Below are 18,829 nucleotides of genomic sequence, written 5' to 3'. Positions count from 1 at the left end.
TTCGTGGACTGGCTTTCAGGGGGCTGCACAGATTATAGGCTTGCTTGAAGTTCAGTGTGTTCTCAGTCCCCATCTGCTGGTAGGAGTGTGCATAACCCATCCGTGCCAGTCTAGAGGGACTAAAGGAAAACAAATTAGCAGATAAGCCCTAATCCATCCTCAGGTGGTACCTCCTTAGGAAAACCCACTGCTCTCAAAACAGGCCTGTCAGTAATAGTGTCTCTCACCAAAAGTTTTTGCCCTGGCTTTCCTCTGCCCTGAAGGCCCTTAGGCTTAAGCTTCACCAGCAGAGAGGGACAGTAGAGGAGTAAGGGGGATATAGACATGAAGGATTCTTACGTGATTAATGAAAGAAATTGTTATTATAGGACGAAGGTTCATGAATCTCTGAATTGTCCTAGGAGCTTTATTCTGTGTCCATTCTTTGGTGCAAGTAAAGAGGGCTCTGGAGTCTTGTACTCCTTTTCAGCTTGAAGATTTTAGTGTGTTTTATGAATCCTAAATACAACAAATAACTGATTCCTTACCTATTAGTGAGCCACTGATATCGGATTTGGAAGTATCAGTGTGCACTTTGGATGATATTGCTGTTGTGAGTGTGAAGGAAGTGAGAGCCAAATTATGTTTGTGTCATAAGACTGCTTCCTCTTGTGATGCTTGTAATCCTTGTTTGTTGCGTGTGATGTTGTGACTGCAATGACTGTGATCGTTAATCAATCTTTGAAAGTCGGGGTCTTTCCAGATGAATTGAAAATGGCTAGTGCATGTCCTCTCTTAAAGTCTCAGGTTTTGGGATATGATGATTTGTCAAACCTTTGCCCATTTCTACGTTGCCTGTGTTGGCAAAAGTGAAAAAGTGCTCAGTTTATTGTCAGCTGAGTGTATGTGGATCACACCTCCTTTTTGGACCCTTTTCAGTATGGTTTCCTCAGGATGTATATTACTGAGGTACTTGTAGCGGCTACTTTAGACAAGCTACATCGTGGTATGGATCAGCATGTTATTATTTTTTGGTCTTTTTAGACATTTCTACTGCATTTGATACTTTGGAAAATAAGATTCTGTTACACCATTTCCATGGTTCTGGCCTTGCAAGAACCTTTCTGAAATGGTTTATGTCTTTTTTTTATCTGGCCACAGCCAGGAGGTACATGTGGGGACTAAAACTTTGAATGCATGTCTGCTGCATACTGTAGTGCTTCAAGGTTCGTCGCTGTCAGCTTTGTATCTTTTGCCTTTATGTCATTTGTTGAGTTCTTTCAGGGTTTCATACTGCATATATGCGGACGTCATCCAGTGTTCCTGCTACGGTATTCTGGTTCCAGACGATTTTGGATAATGTATCAATTTGGATGAAAGATAATCGGTTTTCTTTAAATGTTGATAAGACTGAATTATTGTTGATTACATCTGATGAGACTTCTGCATTTCTTTCTGAAGTCTCTATCTCAGGGAAAAATGTCCAGGTTTGCACCAAATGCGTAATCTGAGGATTTTCTTGGATTCCAGTCTTGGATTCCAGTTTGTCTATTATGACTCAAGTGCAGTCTGTGGTTCAAAATTCCTACTCCAATTTGCATTTAGTAAGTAAGTTGTGCCCTTTGACATGTTCAGATTTTCAGGGTGTTTTGCAGTCAATGATTTTGAGCGGTTTAGACTACTGCAATATTGCATACCTGGGTTGCCAGCCTCGTGTATGCAATCCATGCAGAGTCCAAAACTCAACTGCATGGTTGTTGAATGCTTTGTCAAAATTTGAACGTTACACCTTATTTGATTTCGTTGCGATGGCTGCCTGTGACCTATCGCATTAGATAAAGAAATTGCTGTTACTTGTCCATATATGTTTGTACCAGGACTCTTCTTTGTATCTATGTTCTGGATTGCAGAGATATGTTTCACCTCGTGCACTACATTCTGTAACCACCTGTGGACTTGTGGTACCGGACTTCCGTGCCTTTCGCCTTAATAGCACAAGACAGACTATTTTCACTGTTGCTGGTCCTTTGGAGTAGAATAAATTGCCATTAGAGATTTGCGAGAGAGAAACTGTCTGCTTTCAACCATTTGCTAAAAGCATTAATTGTTATGTTTGGCATACAAACTGTCTTGACTGGATTGACAGCAGCTGTTTTTGCTCTGATGTATTTGCAGCTCAGGTTTATGTGAGGACTGGTTTGGTGTTTCTACTTTTTTGTGTTGTTTGTATTTATGATTATGTATGTTCTGCTTGTTCTCTGCTCTGGATAAGGGCAGATTAGAAATAATAAATGTAACTCTAAATATGTAGGTGGATGTGGTAATGGCTGCTGTAAAGGTCTCTCTTCAGGGGAAAAACCTTGGGATAAACCCCCTAAAGCAGATAGAGGGGAAGGAATAGGCAGATTAGGGGTATGCCTTTCCCCCAAACTCACTGAGGTACCAGAATCCATCCCTGTGATTAAAGGAGAAGGGCTATCCTTACTGAGAAAAATTAAATGTCTTTCAATCAGATTCAGCACAGAAGGTATACTCACTACCAAATGTTCAGTCTTAGCTTTACGTTTCTCCATCAATAAATTGTACCTGTGAAGCAGAAATTGATCCAAATGTCACAGCCACCAGCTGTGGATTTTTATGATTGAGGCCCAAGATAGGAGTCGGGGGGTGTCGGCCTGGCTCCCTAAGTCAGGAGAATTAAACAGGGAAAATATAGGAGTCAGGTAACAGTAAGGAGAATAGAGAAGGTAAACAAGAGTATAGCAACAAGAAATTCAATAGCAGTCTAACATTAGTCTACATAACATTAATGAGTATACTGAAGAAACCTGTGAATCTTTTCAAATGTATAATAGATCAGTCCCAAAACCAAAATTAGAAATAATATTTTCCAGGCCCACCAAGTCTCCATGTTTTTGGGACAAGGCATGTCATGAGTGGGAAATAGGTATGGAAGTGTTGTCCAGCTGGCGCGTTGACGTTAGTGCATGCTAACTGGATAACACATAAAATACTGGAGCACTTAGTGCCTCCTAAATAGGAGGTGGAAAGTGCTCATGCATTACTCTTTACCAAGCCCTAAATACTGCTTGTTAAATCTGGACTTAACATGTGGGGAAACTCCTGCATTAAAATGCATTGTTCAGATTTGAATGCATTTTAGTAAAAGGGCCACTAAATGAATACATTTATGGTGTTTCAGTTTGAAACACAAAGTGGGAGGGAGATGAAAAACATTTTGAAAAGTAATGATCTTTTTTGTGGCATAATGATATTTCTTGTTATTAAATGAATTGTTGCTGTGAGAAGTGTCTCTTGAAGGACAATTCTATAAGGGGTTGCCTATAATTAGATATCTAGAAGGTGCCTATAGGCATCTACTTTCCTGTATAGAATACTAGGAAGATAGTCATGTGACCTGTAGTAGTCTATAAGCTTTGTGCATAAGACTGCCCATGAGAATGCCCACCTTTAGGATACATGTGACTCCTTACAGAATTACCTCTTTAATGTATAAAACATGTGATCTGAGCTAAAGTGTTTGGAACAGTGGCATAGCTATGGGGAGACCTTGGGGGCCTGAGTCCCCCCCCCCCCCCCCCCCCCCCCCCCACTGTAGTACCCTGAATGGCTGGAAGGGATGCCCAAGGCCCTCCAGCCAAAGAGCTTCACGGCCCGAACCTCCCCTAGTGTGACGGCATGCTTTTTGGCCACTGACACCAGCACTCTGTACATGCTCAGTTGACACTCATGAACTGAGCATGTACAAGGAGTGTTGGTGTCAACAGCGAGAGAGAACGCTGCAGACTTCTTTGCAGTGGGGGAGGTTCAGGCTGCAGAGCTCTTCAGCTAGCAGTACTTGGGCATCCCCACCAGCAAAGGTAGAAATTTTAAGGGGGAGGAGAGCAGAGAGAAACGGGTGTCCACCCAGTCCACCCTGGGACCCCACCCCCAAAATGGGCATTTTCCCTCCATGACTCATTTCTTCTCTTGTCCTCAGCGATTACAACATGAACTTCCTCTTACATCTGAGCAGCTTGAATCTGTCTTTGACAGCCTAGACCAAGGCAACAATGGCTATCTGACCCCAGTGGAGTTCAGCATGGGCTTAGGTAAGTGTGACAGCAGCGGGGAAAGAAGATTGGTTGCACCACACTGATGTAGCACTGTCACTGTTTTTCTAACTCTGATGCAGGTGAGATAACCAAATCATAGCCATGCCAGGATTTCTTTGTGTTAATGAACATATTTTATAAACTCTGTTTTTAGACTTTTAAGCAGGCCTAAAGTCAATTGCGTAGCTATATAAAAAGCAAATAAATATGCTGCTATCCATATAGTTAGGTGTTATCGCCCATGCTCTATTTTAACTCTGCACTATCCATTTAGGGGGGAAGTGATCAAAGTGGGTTAATGTTAAGACTGGTTATTTTACTGTTAACCCAGGTTTCAGGTTTACTAAAACTTGATATACCACCCTAGAGCAAAACTTTCAGAGTGATTTATATAGTTAATATAAAATCGAGGATAGAAAATAAATTAAAGAGGAAAATTCCAGAAAGATAGGGACATACATTTAACATAGAACAGTTATTAGTAACTAGATCTTATTGCATAAAATGAGACGTGCTAAAATAGCATGAGTTGGTGGTAAAATAACCTGTCTTAATGGAAGTCCATGTAGATAACTTCTTATGCCATTGAAAATCAGCAGTCAGTGGACATATGTTTACCAGCTACTGGTCACTGTCCGAGTCCTTTTGAATATTGAGCCCTAGTTATTTTTATTGATTTTATCCTTGTTTCGTGCTTTAGAATGGTCTGTCTCCTTTGTGTTTTCACTCCCTCCCCCCATTTTCGATTTGCATCCCTAAGGAGCTTTGTGCTTTGTTTGCTTTCTTGGTTGCTCTTCTTAGTCCATACCAGAGAGACAGGTTAGCTTGTGGTGTCCTAAACCCTGAGTGATGGCTCCAATGAGCTGAGATTGGCTGGAGTTTTTCTCCAGAATTTTGAGATGGTGGTATTCAGGCTAATTCAAAATCCACACTCCCTTTCCTCTCTCATTTTAATCACTCTGTAATAGAAGAAGGAACCACTGTATTTTTGCAGATGAGAACTGCAACATGATTGGCAATTCTAACAGAGAACAGAAAATGAACATTGATCCCTTTCAAATTAGTCAGGTTTGTCAACTAAGAATTAATGCAAAATAGCACTGAGTCATACATTTGGGGTGCAGAAATACAAGGGACCAGTATGCAATACTGATGAACATCAAGCAGGAGAAACCTCGAGAAATCTAAAAATTGGAACAACAAGTGAGGTGATTAAATTTGCAGATGGCACAAATCTATTCAAAGTTGTTAAAACACATGTGGACTGTGAAAAATTGTAGGGAGACCTTAGGAAATTGGAAGACTGGGCATCTAAATGGCAGATGGAATTTAATGTGGACAAATGCAAAGTGATGCACATTGGAAAGAATAATCCAAATCATACTTACCTGATGCTAGGGTCCACCTTAGGAGTCAGCACCCAAGGAAAAGATCTAGGTGGCATTGCAGACAATACACTGAAATCTTCTGCCCAGTGTGCTAGAAATTATTAGGAAAGGGATGGTAAATAAGACCAAGAATACCATAATACCTCTGTATCGCTCTGTGGTGCAACCTGACCTAGAGTATTGCATTTAATTCTGGTCACTGTATCTCAAAAAAGATATAGCAGAATTAGAAAAGGTTCAAAGAAGAGTGATCAAAATGATAAAGGGGATGGAACTCCTCTCATTTGAGGAAAAGCTAAAGAGGTTAGGGCTCTTCAGCTTGGAAAAGAAATGGCTGAGGGAAGTTATGTTTGAGGTCTACAAAATCCTGAGTAGTGAAGAATGGGTAAACGTGAATCAATTTTTTTTTATTCTTTCAAAAAGTACAAAGACTAGGGGACACTCAGTGAAATTACATGGAAATACTTTTAAAACAAATAGAAGGAAATATTTTTTCACTCAACAAATAGTTAAGCTCTAGAACTTGTTGCCAGAAGATGTGGTAACAGTGCGTATCAGGATTTTAAAAAAGTTTTGGGTTTCTGCTAGGTACTTGTGACCTGGATTGGCCACTGTTGGAAACAGGATACTGGCTAGATGGACCTTTGGTCTGACCCAGTATGGCTATTCTTATATTCGGGGTGATGATATCTGATGATCTCAAGGTATTGAACAATATAATCATGAGTTTGCCAGAGCCAGGGGGATGCTGGAGTTCATAGAGAGTGGCATAGCTAACAGAAAGAAGGAGGTAATAATGCCTTTGTAATTAAGAGACCTCCTGGAATGCTGAGTCCAGTCCAAGAAGCAGAGAAGATAACTTTGTATAGGGCAACTAAGTCAGAATGCAGACAAAAAGAGAGAGAACTGTTACACACATGCCACCTGAACAGGGACCTGGTGGTAGCTGGCTTGATGTTTGAAAGTATTTTATAACCTTCACATTTTTGAAGTGCAGTGCATAGACCAGTTTTTCACAAGATGCGGAAGAGCTGCTGTTCACTGGAAACCCAAAGATAGCCACCAGGGCTTACTGTCAACCAGCCAACTCATGAGATTATGGTGCCATTTTGAGAAAAAGAGAGTGATTGCCTAAGGCAGATGACATCCCTCTTGATTGAGAAGTAGCTAATGAGGAATGAGATGATGTCAGACTCTGTGTGTTCATGAGTAGGCCTGTGAAGAACTGGAGATCACAACAGCTCCTTTCTCTCTGTCCATTGCAACACATGAAAAGGTCTTACTTTGTTATTAAATAAAGGAGAGCATCATGTTGCTATGAAACCTGTTCTGGCTTATTCTGGAGACTCCAGTGGAATTGAGCCCCGAGGACACTTTGGCCACACCTACTGGCCAAATTTCAGGAAGGCCTAGATATTCCTTGAAGGTCTAGACAACATGGGTGTGTGGAGTGCCCATGCTCACAACCCCTTAACTTTGAGAGGCTCAGGTACACTACCTGCCATGGTCCAATCTTTGAACCAGAGCCAGAGTGATTGGTGCTGTCCCTGTTAGTGTTTCTGCCCAAGGAAGTCCATCTGTTAACTGAGAGGATTATCAAGTCCAGGACTAGTCAACAAAGCCCATCAGAAAAACTAGGAACCCCAATGATTTTGTCAGTGGGAGGATTGTGAAAAATTACAAGATGACCTTACGAGACTGGGAGACTGGGCGTCTAAATGGCAGATGACATTTAATGTGAGCAAGTGCAAAGTGATGCATGTGGGAAAGAGGAACCCGAATTATAGCTACGTCATGCAAGGTTCCACGTTAGGAGTCACAGACCAAGAAAGGGATCTAGGTGTCGTCGTTGATGATACGTTGAAACCTTCTGCTCAGTGTGCTGCTGCGGCTAAGAAAGCAAATAGAATGTTAGGTATTATTAGGAAAGGAATGGAAAACAAAAATGAGGATGTAATGCCTTTGTATCGCTCCATGGTGCGACCACACCTCGAATATTGTGTTCAATTCTGGTCGCCGCATCTCAAAAAAGATATAGTGGAATTAGAAAAGGTGTAGAGAAGGGCGACAAAAATGATAAAGGGGATGGGACGACTTCCCTATGAGGAAAGGCTAAAGTGGCTAGGGCTCTTCAGCTTGGAGAAAAGGCGGCTGAGGGGAGATAGAGGTCTATAAAATAATGAGTGGAGTTGAACGGGTAGATGTGAAGCGTCTGTTCACGCTTTTCAAAAATACTAGGACTAGGAGGCGTGCAATGAAGCTACAATGTAGTAAATTTAAAACGAATCTGAGAAAATTTTTCTTCATTCAACGTGTAATTAAACTCTGGAATTCATTGCCAGAGAATGTGGTAAAGGCGGTTAGCTTAGCAGAGTTTAAAAAAGGTTTGGACGGCTTCCTAAAGGAAAAGTCCATAGACCGTTATTAAATGGACTTGGGGAAAATCCACTATTTCTGGGATAAGCAGTATTTTATTTATTTATGGTTCATTTGTATCCCACATTTTCCCACTCATGCAGGCACAATGTGGCTTACAGAAAGTTAAGAAAATTCGCAGTGTAAAAAAATATTGCAAAGAGTACAAAGAATAGACAGGGGGAACAATAACTAACAATGGGAAACTAAGCAGGATGAGGATCATGAAGGGTGCATCAATCAGCAGAGCAAATAGGGGAGTAAGTTTTAGCAAAGAAGTAAGTCTTCAGCAACTTCTTGAAGAGGATGTGGTCCACTTGTGTTTTGAGGTGCTGCGGGTGAGCATTCCAGTATTTAGGGCACCAGTCTGAAGACAGAGCAACTCCCGAGGGACAGAGAGGGGACCAGGCCAAAAACGCGGGAACAATAAGTCGATCGTGGCCTGAACTACCACGGTCTGAAATGCTCCACCCCGGCTGTTCAAATGAACAGGTGAGGGCAGACCTGGAAATCACAGTTGAATTAAGGAACAAATTCCACTGGAGTTGCTCCCCGAATGCTGGCTGAAACGGCTTCTGTAGCGATCAAGAGGCAGCCTTTAAAATGTTTTGTACATTTTTGGGATCTTGCTGGGTATTTTTGACCTGGATTGGCCACTGTTGTAAACAGGATGCTGGGCTTGATGGACCTTTGTTCTTTCCCAGTATGGCAATACTTATGTACTTATGTAAGGTGAACTTGGCAAGGACACGGGTTAGTGTGGCCTTCTTCCTGGGTGCCACTACTAGTTGCACAGGTTCAGGGGTCAAAGAGGCATCCAGCAATGGTCTCTCCTGCTGTTTGAGGAGTCTAGCTGGGTTGGAGGGGGTACCACAGAAGATTCTAAGGTCTCGATGGGGAGCAGAGAAGTATCTTTCATCTTCATCTTTATCAGGCTACTTGATATACAAGTTAGGTGCTGGTATGATGGATATTGTTCTAGGTCTCGAGTGACTTTTTTTAAAATAGGGTTTCGTATTATTTCACAATATGTCTTGTACTGAGAGGGTTTATGTTGCTATTACATTAGAATCAGAAATGTTTTTGTATGGTAAGTTCTATGGGGAAATGTCCTAGCTCGGCTCTGCACTTATTGTTGGGGAGAAACCGGGCAGGAGTTCTGTGGAGGCAGAATATATGTTTCAATTTGACAGTATATGGGGGATCATTTGTATGTTGGGGGACTGTGGTTCAATGAGGATTGAAGAGTGCAGTCCTCTTAAACTCCTCTCTCCTGATGTGTCCTGCAAATGCTAAAGTCTGTATTGCTGCTGTCACTACAGTTATTTTGGGAGGTGGGACAGGAGGGGATCTAATGCAGTGGTAGGTGGCAGGTTTTTCTCTTTCAAAAAGTAGGCAACCCTTGCCTGGCAAGTGAGAGACTCCAATTCAGACAGTGAACTTCAACAGGTGAAGGTGGGATTGGGGTTTGCCAATAGCTATAGGCAGATGGAATAAAACTCACCTTCTAAAAGAGGACATCAATAACTGGAGTGTTGGGAGCGGGTTGCGGTGTCAGACAGGAGAGAATGATAAAGGAGGGCACCGATTTATAGGTTGCAGAGGGGCGCCTGAAACCCTAGCACTAACCTGATCCCCAATCTCTCTGCGCGTACCTGAGATTCCTGCTCCATTTCCTTCCACTGAGATCCCCTCTTCTTCCTTATTCCCCCACATTTCTTCTCCTATTTACTTTCAACTTTCTCCCACCATCAATCACTACACTTCCTCCCCCCCCAAAAAAAAACAAAAAACAAGATAAACTAGCTGAGCAGACAAGAAATGTCAGAAATTATTTTTATAAAGTTAATCCCCCAAACGAATGTGCAGATATGTGCAAATATATGCAACATGCCACATAATTATATCAGAAATTGCACTCTTACCATTGAATCGTGTAAAATTTACAGCAGGAAACCAGGAACTGGCTCTATAGTCCAGTATTTGCACCATACCTCTTCTCAACAGAGCCTTTTTGCTAATTATGTTTTCTTTTTACTCTGCCCCGCCCTCTCCTCCTGCAGACACTAATACACAAGAGGTTCTTTGGAGAAACGTTTTGAAGCTAATACAATGGGTATTTGTTGTAGAGAGATAGGACTCTTTCTCCTCTGCCTCACTGAGGCACTCTCCTTCCCCATTTCACTGTGCTGTTGGCTCAGCAGGATCAGGCCTGTCAGTACTTACTGTAGATGGGTGGCCTCCTAGGTACTGCAACAAAATGGTGTTGGTGTCAGAAGAGCAGGTACTTCTCCCTCTGAATACGAACCACGACAATGTTTTAGGAAATAATAAACCAAGGCCTTGTTCTCTATTAAAAATCTCATGGCACTCTCCACAGAGATAAAGCAAAGTGGATCACCTAAAATAGGTGTTTCCATAAGAGCATAAAAAAAGCCATATGAAGTCTTAGCCAGGTCCATTGATCCCAGCTTCCTGTCACTGCCAGTGGTCAGTCCAGGAGCATCCTGGCCATAAGTACCGGGCAAATCTCAAAAGTTAGACCCTTGCTAACAGGGTTTTTTGTATTATTAACTTTATTTTCTCCACTGCTCTCACTTGCTTTAGCTGGAAATGACTTTGTAAACTCACCTGCTTCCATATGCCACTCCCTCCTCCTAGTTTAAATGGCTAGAAACCAGTGGCATAGCCAGACAGCCAGTTTAGGGTGGGCCTGAGCCCAAAGTGAGTGGGCACAAAACTTTCTCTGCCCTGCCCTACCCCCACCTCAAAATATAAATACTTTAGCTAATGAGGATCCCCAAGCTCTGTCAGCTGAAGACTTTCTCTGAAGGTGGCCAGAACTCTACTTTACCAAACTTAGCAGGCAACAGCAATGGCCCTAAGCCACTGATGCCAGCACCCCACACATCCTTAGCTGTCGATGGCTCAAGGATGCTGTCGCCAACTGCAGAGCTTAGTAGAAGGGAGTTTTGGCTGTCTTTGGTGGAGGTGCTTAGCTGGGGATGCTTGTGGATCCTCACCAACTATACAGCAAGGGTCAGGACTGATGTTAGACCTGCTTGAGCCCAGGTCAGAAAATAAAGGAGGGCCCCCCTCCCCGATTCCCTCTTCTCTCTGCCTCCCCTCCGATTTCCCACTTGCCATTACTATCACACCAACAGACCCTCACCAAATACAGAACAAGGGATCACAAATTAGAAATAAAAATATTTAGACAAAAAATTGAATGGGAACCCCAAGAAGTTAAACTTAGCATCACTGCAACACTGGAGACATAAAACAGAAATGCATTTCCTTTTCTACTGAACACAGTACAAAGACATTTGCTATGCACATTTCCAAAAGCTCAATCAAATTAAAGAGACCTTATCCTTATAGTGTTGAGATGAATTCAAACTCTAAAGCATATCTAAACACTGTTCAATTTCCTACATTTATAGATGATATCGATCACTGCAACAACCACATTTATATATAGCTGCACATTGTGTCTTGAACGGGGATAATCAGATTTCTTTGATCACCTCCACCATCTGGGGAAATCCCCAACATTGCTTTGGTGACACCCTGTTCTTTATTGATCAACCCGTATATGATCTTAATTATCTTTACTATTTTGTTCTTTTTTTATATTTTTATATCCAAATGTACTTATATACGTTGACTTAAACAACTACTATTTGATACTACTTAGCTACTTAGCTTTTAAACAACTTTCAGCAGCAATATTTCTCCGAGGCAGAGGTTTGACCTGGGAGAAATATCCTTCTCCCCATGTCTGTGGTCTTACATCTCCTCCTAAATTCCCCTCCACACCCACAACCCAGCATCTCTCCCTCTACTCCTCTCCACTCTCCCCCCCCCCCCTACCTGTGATCTGGCATCTCGCTCTCTCCCCTTTGTCCATGGTCTGGTATCTCTCCTTTCACTCCCCTACCCCCACTCACAATCTGGCAATTTCCCCTCTCTCTCAACCCCCTCCCCCCTGGCTACCTTAAAACTTGTCTTCTGAAAGTCACAAGCAGCAGCAGTAATTCACATACACTGCATGATGCAGGCCCTGGACCTTTCCCTCTGATGCATTTTCGACCCACAAGAAACAGGAAGTTGCATAAGAGGGGGGTAGGACACTTCAAAGGGAAGGATCTGGGGCCAGACATAGGCTGTGTACGTAAATCACTGCTGCAGTCGATGACCTCTGCATGTAAAGACAGGTTTTAGGGTAGATTTGGGGGGGGGGGGGTTTGAAAGAGTGGTGGAGATGTTGGATTGTAGGTGTGGGGAGCGGAAGAGGAGATATGCTGGACCTGGGGCAAAGGAGAAGGAGACAGAGATTCTGGACAATAGGAAGGAGGTAAAAAAGAAAGAAGGAGAAATGTTGGGCCTGTGGGAGGAAACAGGGAGAAATGTTGATCCCAGGGGCAGAGGAGAGGAAGGAAAAAATGCTGGACAATGGGAGAGAGGGAATAAAGAGGGAAAGATGTTGGACCACAGAGCCAGGGAGGTAGAGGAGGGAGATGTTGGACCACAGAGGCAGGAAGAGAGAGAAGAATAGATATGCTGGACCACAGAGGGGAGGGGAATATGACAGAGAAGAGAGAGGGAGAGATGCCTGCTCTGCTGAACGCCTCTGGCTTAAATCTCGTGCCCATGCTGACTTCATACACTTCAAGTTCTTGCTGACCTCCTTCCAGTCTGCTCTCCAACTTGCCAAGCAGGACTACTACATCCAATTGACTAACTCTATTGGTTCAAACCCTAAACGTCACGCTTAACTCTCTCCTCAAACCGCCTTCTCCTCCAACTCCTCCTTCACTTTCTCCCCAGACTTTGGCTGATTACTTTCACAATAAGGTTTACAAGATAAAACTTGAATTCACAACCAGCTCTCCTCCACCCCTTCTTCCATTAGTCCACTCTCCCAACCCTCTTACCTCTACCTCCTTTTCTTCCTTTTCCGAAATCACTGAAGAAGAAACCTTACTTCTTCTTCAATCCTCAAAACTAACCACCTGCTCCTCTGACCCTATTCCCACTCACCTACTCAACACTATCTCTCCTGCTGTCACCCCTTTCATCTGTCATATCCTCAATCTGTCACTTTCCACTGCGACTGTCCCTGATGCCTTTAAGCATGCCGTAGTCACCCCACTCCTCAAAAAACCTTCTCTGGATCCTACCTCTCCTTCCAACTATTGCCCATCTCCCTCCTTCCTTTCTTATCTAAGTTACTAGAACATGCTGTCCACCATCGCTGCCACGACTTTCTTCTCAAGCTATTCTTGATCCACTCCAATCTAGCTTTCGTCCCCTTCATTCAACTGAAACAGCACTTACTAAAGTCTCCAATGATCTATTCCTGGCGAAATCCAAAGGGCTCTATTCTATCCTCCTCCTTCTCGATCTTTCTGCTGCCTTTGATACTGTTGATCACAGCCTACTCCTTGACACGCTGTCCTCACTTGGATTTCGGAATTCTGCTCTCTCCTAGTTCTCTTCTTATCTCTCACAGCGTACTTTTAGTGTATACTCTGGTGGTTCCTCCTCTTCCTCTATCCCGCTGTCAGTGGGTGTACCTCAAGGATCTGTTCTAGGACCTCTCCTTTTCTCCATCTATACTTCCTCCCTTGGTGCTTTGATCTCATCACACGGCTTTCAGTATCACCTTTACGCAGATGACTCCCAGATCTACCTCTCCACACCAGTAATCTCGGCAGAAATCCAGGCCAAGGTATCTGCCTGCCTCTCTGACATTGCTACCTGAATGTTTCACCACCACCTGAAACTCAATATGTCCAAAACTGAACTCCTTATCTTCCCTCCTAAACCAACCTCTCCCCTTCCCCCATTCTCTATTTCTGTTGACAACACGCTCATTCTTCCTGTCTCGTCTGCTTGCAAACTTGGGGTCATCTTTGACTCCTCCCTCTCCTTCTCTGCCCATATTCAACAGATTGCTAAAACTTGTCATTTCTTCCTTTATAACATCGCCAGAATTTGCCCTTTCCTTTCTGAACACGCTATCAGAACCCTCATGCACACTCTCATCACCTCTTGCTTAGACTACTGCAACTTGCTTCTCTCAGGTCTTCCACTCAGCCATCTCTCTCCTCTTCAATCTGCCGCACGACTAATATTTCGCCAAAATCATTATGCCCATATCAGCCCTCTCCTGAAATAACTTCACTGGCTCCCTATCCGTTTCAGTATACAATTCAAGCTTCTCTTGTTGACCTATAAGTGCATTCACTCTGCAGCCCCTCACTACGTCTCCACCCTCATCTCTCCCTACACTCCTTCCCTAGAACTCCGTTCACTAGGCAAATCTCTCCTAATTGCACCCTTCTCCTCCATCGCTAACTCCAGACTCTGCTCCTTCTATCTTACCACACTTTATGCCTGGAATAGGCTTCCTGAGCCATTACGTCTAGCTCCATCCCTGGCTGCCTTCAAATCCGGGCTAAAAGCCTACCTGTTTGATGCTGCTTTCGACTCCTGACTTGTAACTTTTTATCTTATCCACATGTGTCCTTCTGTCTGTCCTTCCCTTCTCCTTTTTGGTCCTGTCTTTGTCCTGATTTAGATTGTAAGCTCTTTTGAGCAGGGACTGTCTTCTTCATGTTCAATTGTATAGTGCTGCATATGACTGGTAGCGCTATAGAACTGATTTATAGTAGGAGGAGGCAGGGCAGGAGGAAAGAGAGATAGTATAGGTAGATGCTGGTGCTGGAGGGGAAGGGACGGAGAGATGTCAGGCTCCAAGGAGGGGAGAAGGAGAGAGGGAGGAGATGCTAGGCTACAGAGGTGGAGGGAAGGAGAGGGAGGAAAGTTGCTGGGAATAAAATCATGTGGGAGAGGCTATGAGGGGTTGTAAAGATGTGAGAAGAGGATAGTGAGTTCAGAGGGTAGACATGTGGTAATTGGAATAGATGAAAAATAGAAGGGAATAGTAGGCTGGGGAAGGAGTGGTTAAGGGGAAATGGGAGAGCTACATGGTGAGAGGAAGAGATGGAAAGTTGATAGGCAGATGAAAAGTAAAATGAAGGATAAGTTATCTTGTTGGGCAGTCTGGATGGACCTTACAGGTCTTTATCTGTCATCACCTACTATGTTACTATGTAAGGAGATGGAGGACTGCAGGATGAAAAAGAGGGTGAAATGTGAGTGGACAGAGAGGCAGAAAAAAAAGGAGGAAAGAGCTAAAAGAGAAAGATCTGTATTTCAGAGACTGATATAGTGATGGAATGGAATAAGATAGGAGAAAGATGAACTGACAAATGGACAGCAGCCACTGGAAGGAAGGTTAGCAGAAGTCAGGCAAGTAAGCAGAAAAGAGAAACTGGAACCAACATTATTGAAAAATAAAATGTCCATACCTGTATAAGAAAGGTAGATAAAAGTGTTTCTTTTAAATACATTAACTGGTAAATGATTACATGAACTGATGTTGTTATGCCAAATTTAATGTACAGTGCAAAAAGTTACTTCTGTCTGTTTGGAAGGTGTATATTCAGTTGTTACCACATAGGGCTCGAAGCCTGATTAATTCCTTCTAATCCTTCTGCTTCTAATTGAAGGGGGGCTTCCTTGCCATCCTAATCTAACAGTTTTTTTGGGGGGTGGGGGGGGGGGGGGGATGGGTGTTGAATGACTGGTTTACCTATTCAGTATGGTTGGGCCTAAAAGCTAATCAGTTGAGAGAGTATAAGAGTCCAGCTCTCTTGGCAGAACATACTCTACCATATTTATTTGGTTCCAACTCTTTTGGAACTGATTGTTTAACCCTAGAACGCATGACGTTAAAAATATACATATTAACGTCATGGGGGCCTTTTAGGCCCCCATGCAGATAATGTAGAAAAACACACTTAAATAACTTTCACAAGTTTATTTCAAAATTGCTCAATAAAATATGAATAGTGGACAACATTTTAATTATAATTTTTCACAGAAAACACCAAAAAATCTTTTTTTTTCCCAAATTTCACGCAAAGACATGAAAACACACAAAAATGCATAGAAATCTATAGCAAACTAGCTGCAGCTACATTTTTATTCTAACTTTCTTTTCTATTATATTAGTCTTCCAAACAATTCTGACATGTTATTTTTTCAGAAGAGTGTTCTTTGCAAACAGTTTCCTTACAAGTGGAACAATATCGCTCAGTTTTCCTCTCTATGTTTCTTGGACACATGAAACAACGCTTTCGTTTTCTTTCTCCTGGCTCTGGAGTAATCTGAAACTGTACGCCACACCGTTTCATTGCTTCTTTAGTTTTCTTTGGCAAGCATTTCAAGTCGCTTCGCTCTATCATGTGAGGTATTACAAGTTCATGACAAAGGTCCTTCAAGAATAAGCGTCTCCTGTCCTTCCTCTGTGCATGAAATTCAGGATGAGTTTCTGTATAAATAATGAATGAATTTAGGGCTGCTACATCAAGCATATTTGAAAATAGTACTACAGGCCATCGTTTTGTTTGCCTCTTACACGAATATTCTCCCACCATCTCATCCATTTTATCTACACCTCCTTTTGTTGCATTGTAATGCAGGATGATTTCTGGTTTCAATTTTTGGTTATTGCTGTCAACACTGCAATCGTGATGCATGGTGCTGAGTAAAATTACCGATTTCTCCTTCTTTGCCTTGTAAGATACCAAAGTCGCTTTGTTATTGAATCCAAAGACACTCTCATAAAGTGCTCGCTGACGATTGTGTTTGAGTGCTGCTGGAATTTCTCGTCTGTTTTGCTTTATAGTACCAACAAGTGTAATAGCTTTTGCCAGCAGAAAATTGCCTAGTTCAACATTGGTGAAATAATTGTCCATGGTGATGTTTCTACCTGAATTGAATATTGGAACAGCAAGAGTTTTGACTATTTCAGACCCCAGATCCTTCTGTACTGGTGCACCAACCTCTTTGCCACAGTAGATTACGCCATTTATGCCATAATAATTTGCAGAATCACACATCCAGAAGATTTTTATACCGTACTTGGCTGGCTTGCTGGGCATGTATTGTATGAATTTGCAGCGTCCTCTGAACGGTACAAGTTGCTCATCTACAGTAACATTAGTACTAGGATTGTAAAGTTTTGTGCAATTTTTGATAAATATGTTCCAGATATAACTGATAGGGGCTAATTTGTCTGTTTCAAACCTCGCTGCACGAGTTTGCTTATCATCAAAGCGAATGATCCTTCTAATTTCCTCATATCTGCCCACTGACATTGTCGCCTTATAGTGTGGATCAGAAAGTGGGTCCAGAAATAATTCTCGTATTGGGACATCATACGATTTTTGACTCCCTGCCAGCAGGAAAAGTCCAATATATGCATAAAGTTCCTCTTTTGAGATATTTTTCCAGGACTTATTTTTTGCTGAAGCGATACGTCTTCCTTCTAGGTTTGAACATAATAGGACCTCTTCTGCAATATTGTCAGAAAAATAAGTACAGAATACATCTTTAGGGGTAAAGTAACTGGGACTTCCCACAGCTCCTTGAGCCTGTCTCACAATATTGTGTATTGGAGTACGTCCGACTAATGTAGGATTACTGTCCCAAAAAACATTCGTTTTGGATGTTCTACTTATCACTTCTTGAGGATCCACTAGATTCACTTCTTCATCATCAGAAGAATCACTGGATGAGGATGTTTGATTAGCTGGTGGCAGATATTCTTCATCAGACAAAGATAGTTCACTTTCATCATCGCTTTGAAACATAATCGCTTCAATCTCTTGGTCAGTCAGACACTTGGAGGAAGACTGTGCCATTGCTGACTAGATGTTAGAAAATGAAACAGATTTCCTCTCAACAGCTTATCTTATCACAGGTCCTTCAGCAATTAGCTCACAGTGTATACTGTCCTCAGTGTTCAGAGGACCTGAGGTGATGTCATGGCCTTATCACTCCCTCCAAAAATCACATGACATCCTCACATGTTATTATCCACACCCTGGCCCCTCCACCAGCATTACTGAGTACAAATAAAGTAACTTGAGACACAAACACTTCTGAGAACATGATAAAAACAGCGGGGGCCTAAAAGGCCCCCAATTCGTACAGATGTAGTTTTCACCAAACAAGCATTGTTACACCATAATGCCTATGAAAAAAATTTATATGAACAACTGGATATTATCAACAATGACATACTTGAGTAATACCTTGAGTTTCAAAATTCTAACTAAAGTAATTTTGCAGATAATAGCAAAAATGTAAGCATGGGGGCCTAAAAGGCCCCCAATATGCGTTCTAGGGTTAATGCTTATTATATGATTGTTTCACTTATTAATTTCTTATGCTGAACGTATTGTTGTATGTTATCTGTTAAGTCAATAAACAGATTTAAGCATAAATTCATTAACTGGAATATGTTAGCTTTGGGAAATCTACATCGCAGATCACTAGTACAGGAGGAAACACATTTCCATTTTTATTTCTCTAGTGTTGCAGTACATGCTGAACTTGACTTCTTGGGGTTCCAGTTCAATTTTTGTCTTCATATTTCTATTTCTAATTTGTGATTCCTTGTTCTGTATTTGGGGAGCGTTCCATCCTAGTTTTTGACTAGGTAGCTGTCTGTGAATTTTGGGTCCTTGACAGTAAAGTAAGCTCCCTGCTGTTGTTTTCTGATGCTAGAAGTGTTTCTTCAGCACTCCACTCAAATGCCTCCTAGAAACAGAGAAGGTTTGATAAGAGGTGGATACAGCGTATTGTGATGATATATGGAAATATATGAATAAAGAAATAATTAAAAAAAAAAAGAGGTGGATACAGAGAAGGTTTGAAGCATGGAACAACGGTCTTGTATTTGAGCCACCATTTCCTTTACCTAAAGCCTGAATTCCATATCCACGAAAGCCTATAGGCACTAGTCCTATTATAGACACCTCTGACTGATGCTGACTTAACAGCATCAAAAGG

At 42.2% G+C, this 18,829-nt stretch overlaps 1 protein-coding gene across 1 annotated transcript in view; it reads left to right on the top strand.

Annotated features, from left to right (window-relative positions):
* Positions 1 to 18,829, top strand: part of CRACR2B (calcium release activated channel regulator 2B) — a 224,539-nt gene that overhangs the window by 117,775 nt on the left and 87,935 nt on the right. Inside the window, exon 3 of the mRNA XM_030201259.1 lies at positions 3,980 to 4,091. Within this exon, the coding sequence (XP_030057119.1) occupies positions 3,980 to 4,091 (112 nt within the window). The remainder of the gene's footprint in view (positions 1 to 3,979; positions 4,092 to 18,829) is intronic.

This window comes from Microcaecilia unicolor, chromosome 4, assembly GCF_901765095.1.
Source record: "Microcaecilia unicolor chromosome 4, aMicUni1.1, whole genome shotgun sequence".
Lineage (NCBI taxonomy): Eukaryota > Metazoa > Chordata > Amphibia > Gymnophiona > Siphonopidae > Microcaecilia > Microcaecilia unicolor.
This window is presented reverse-complemented; position numbering and strand designations above follow the sequence as displayed.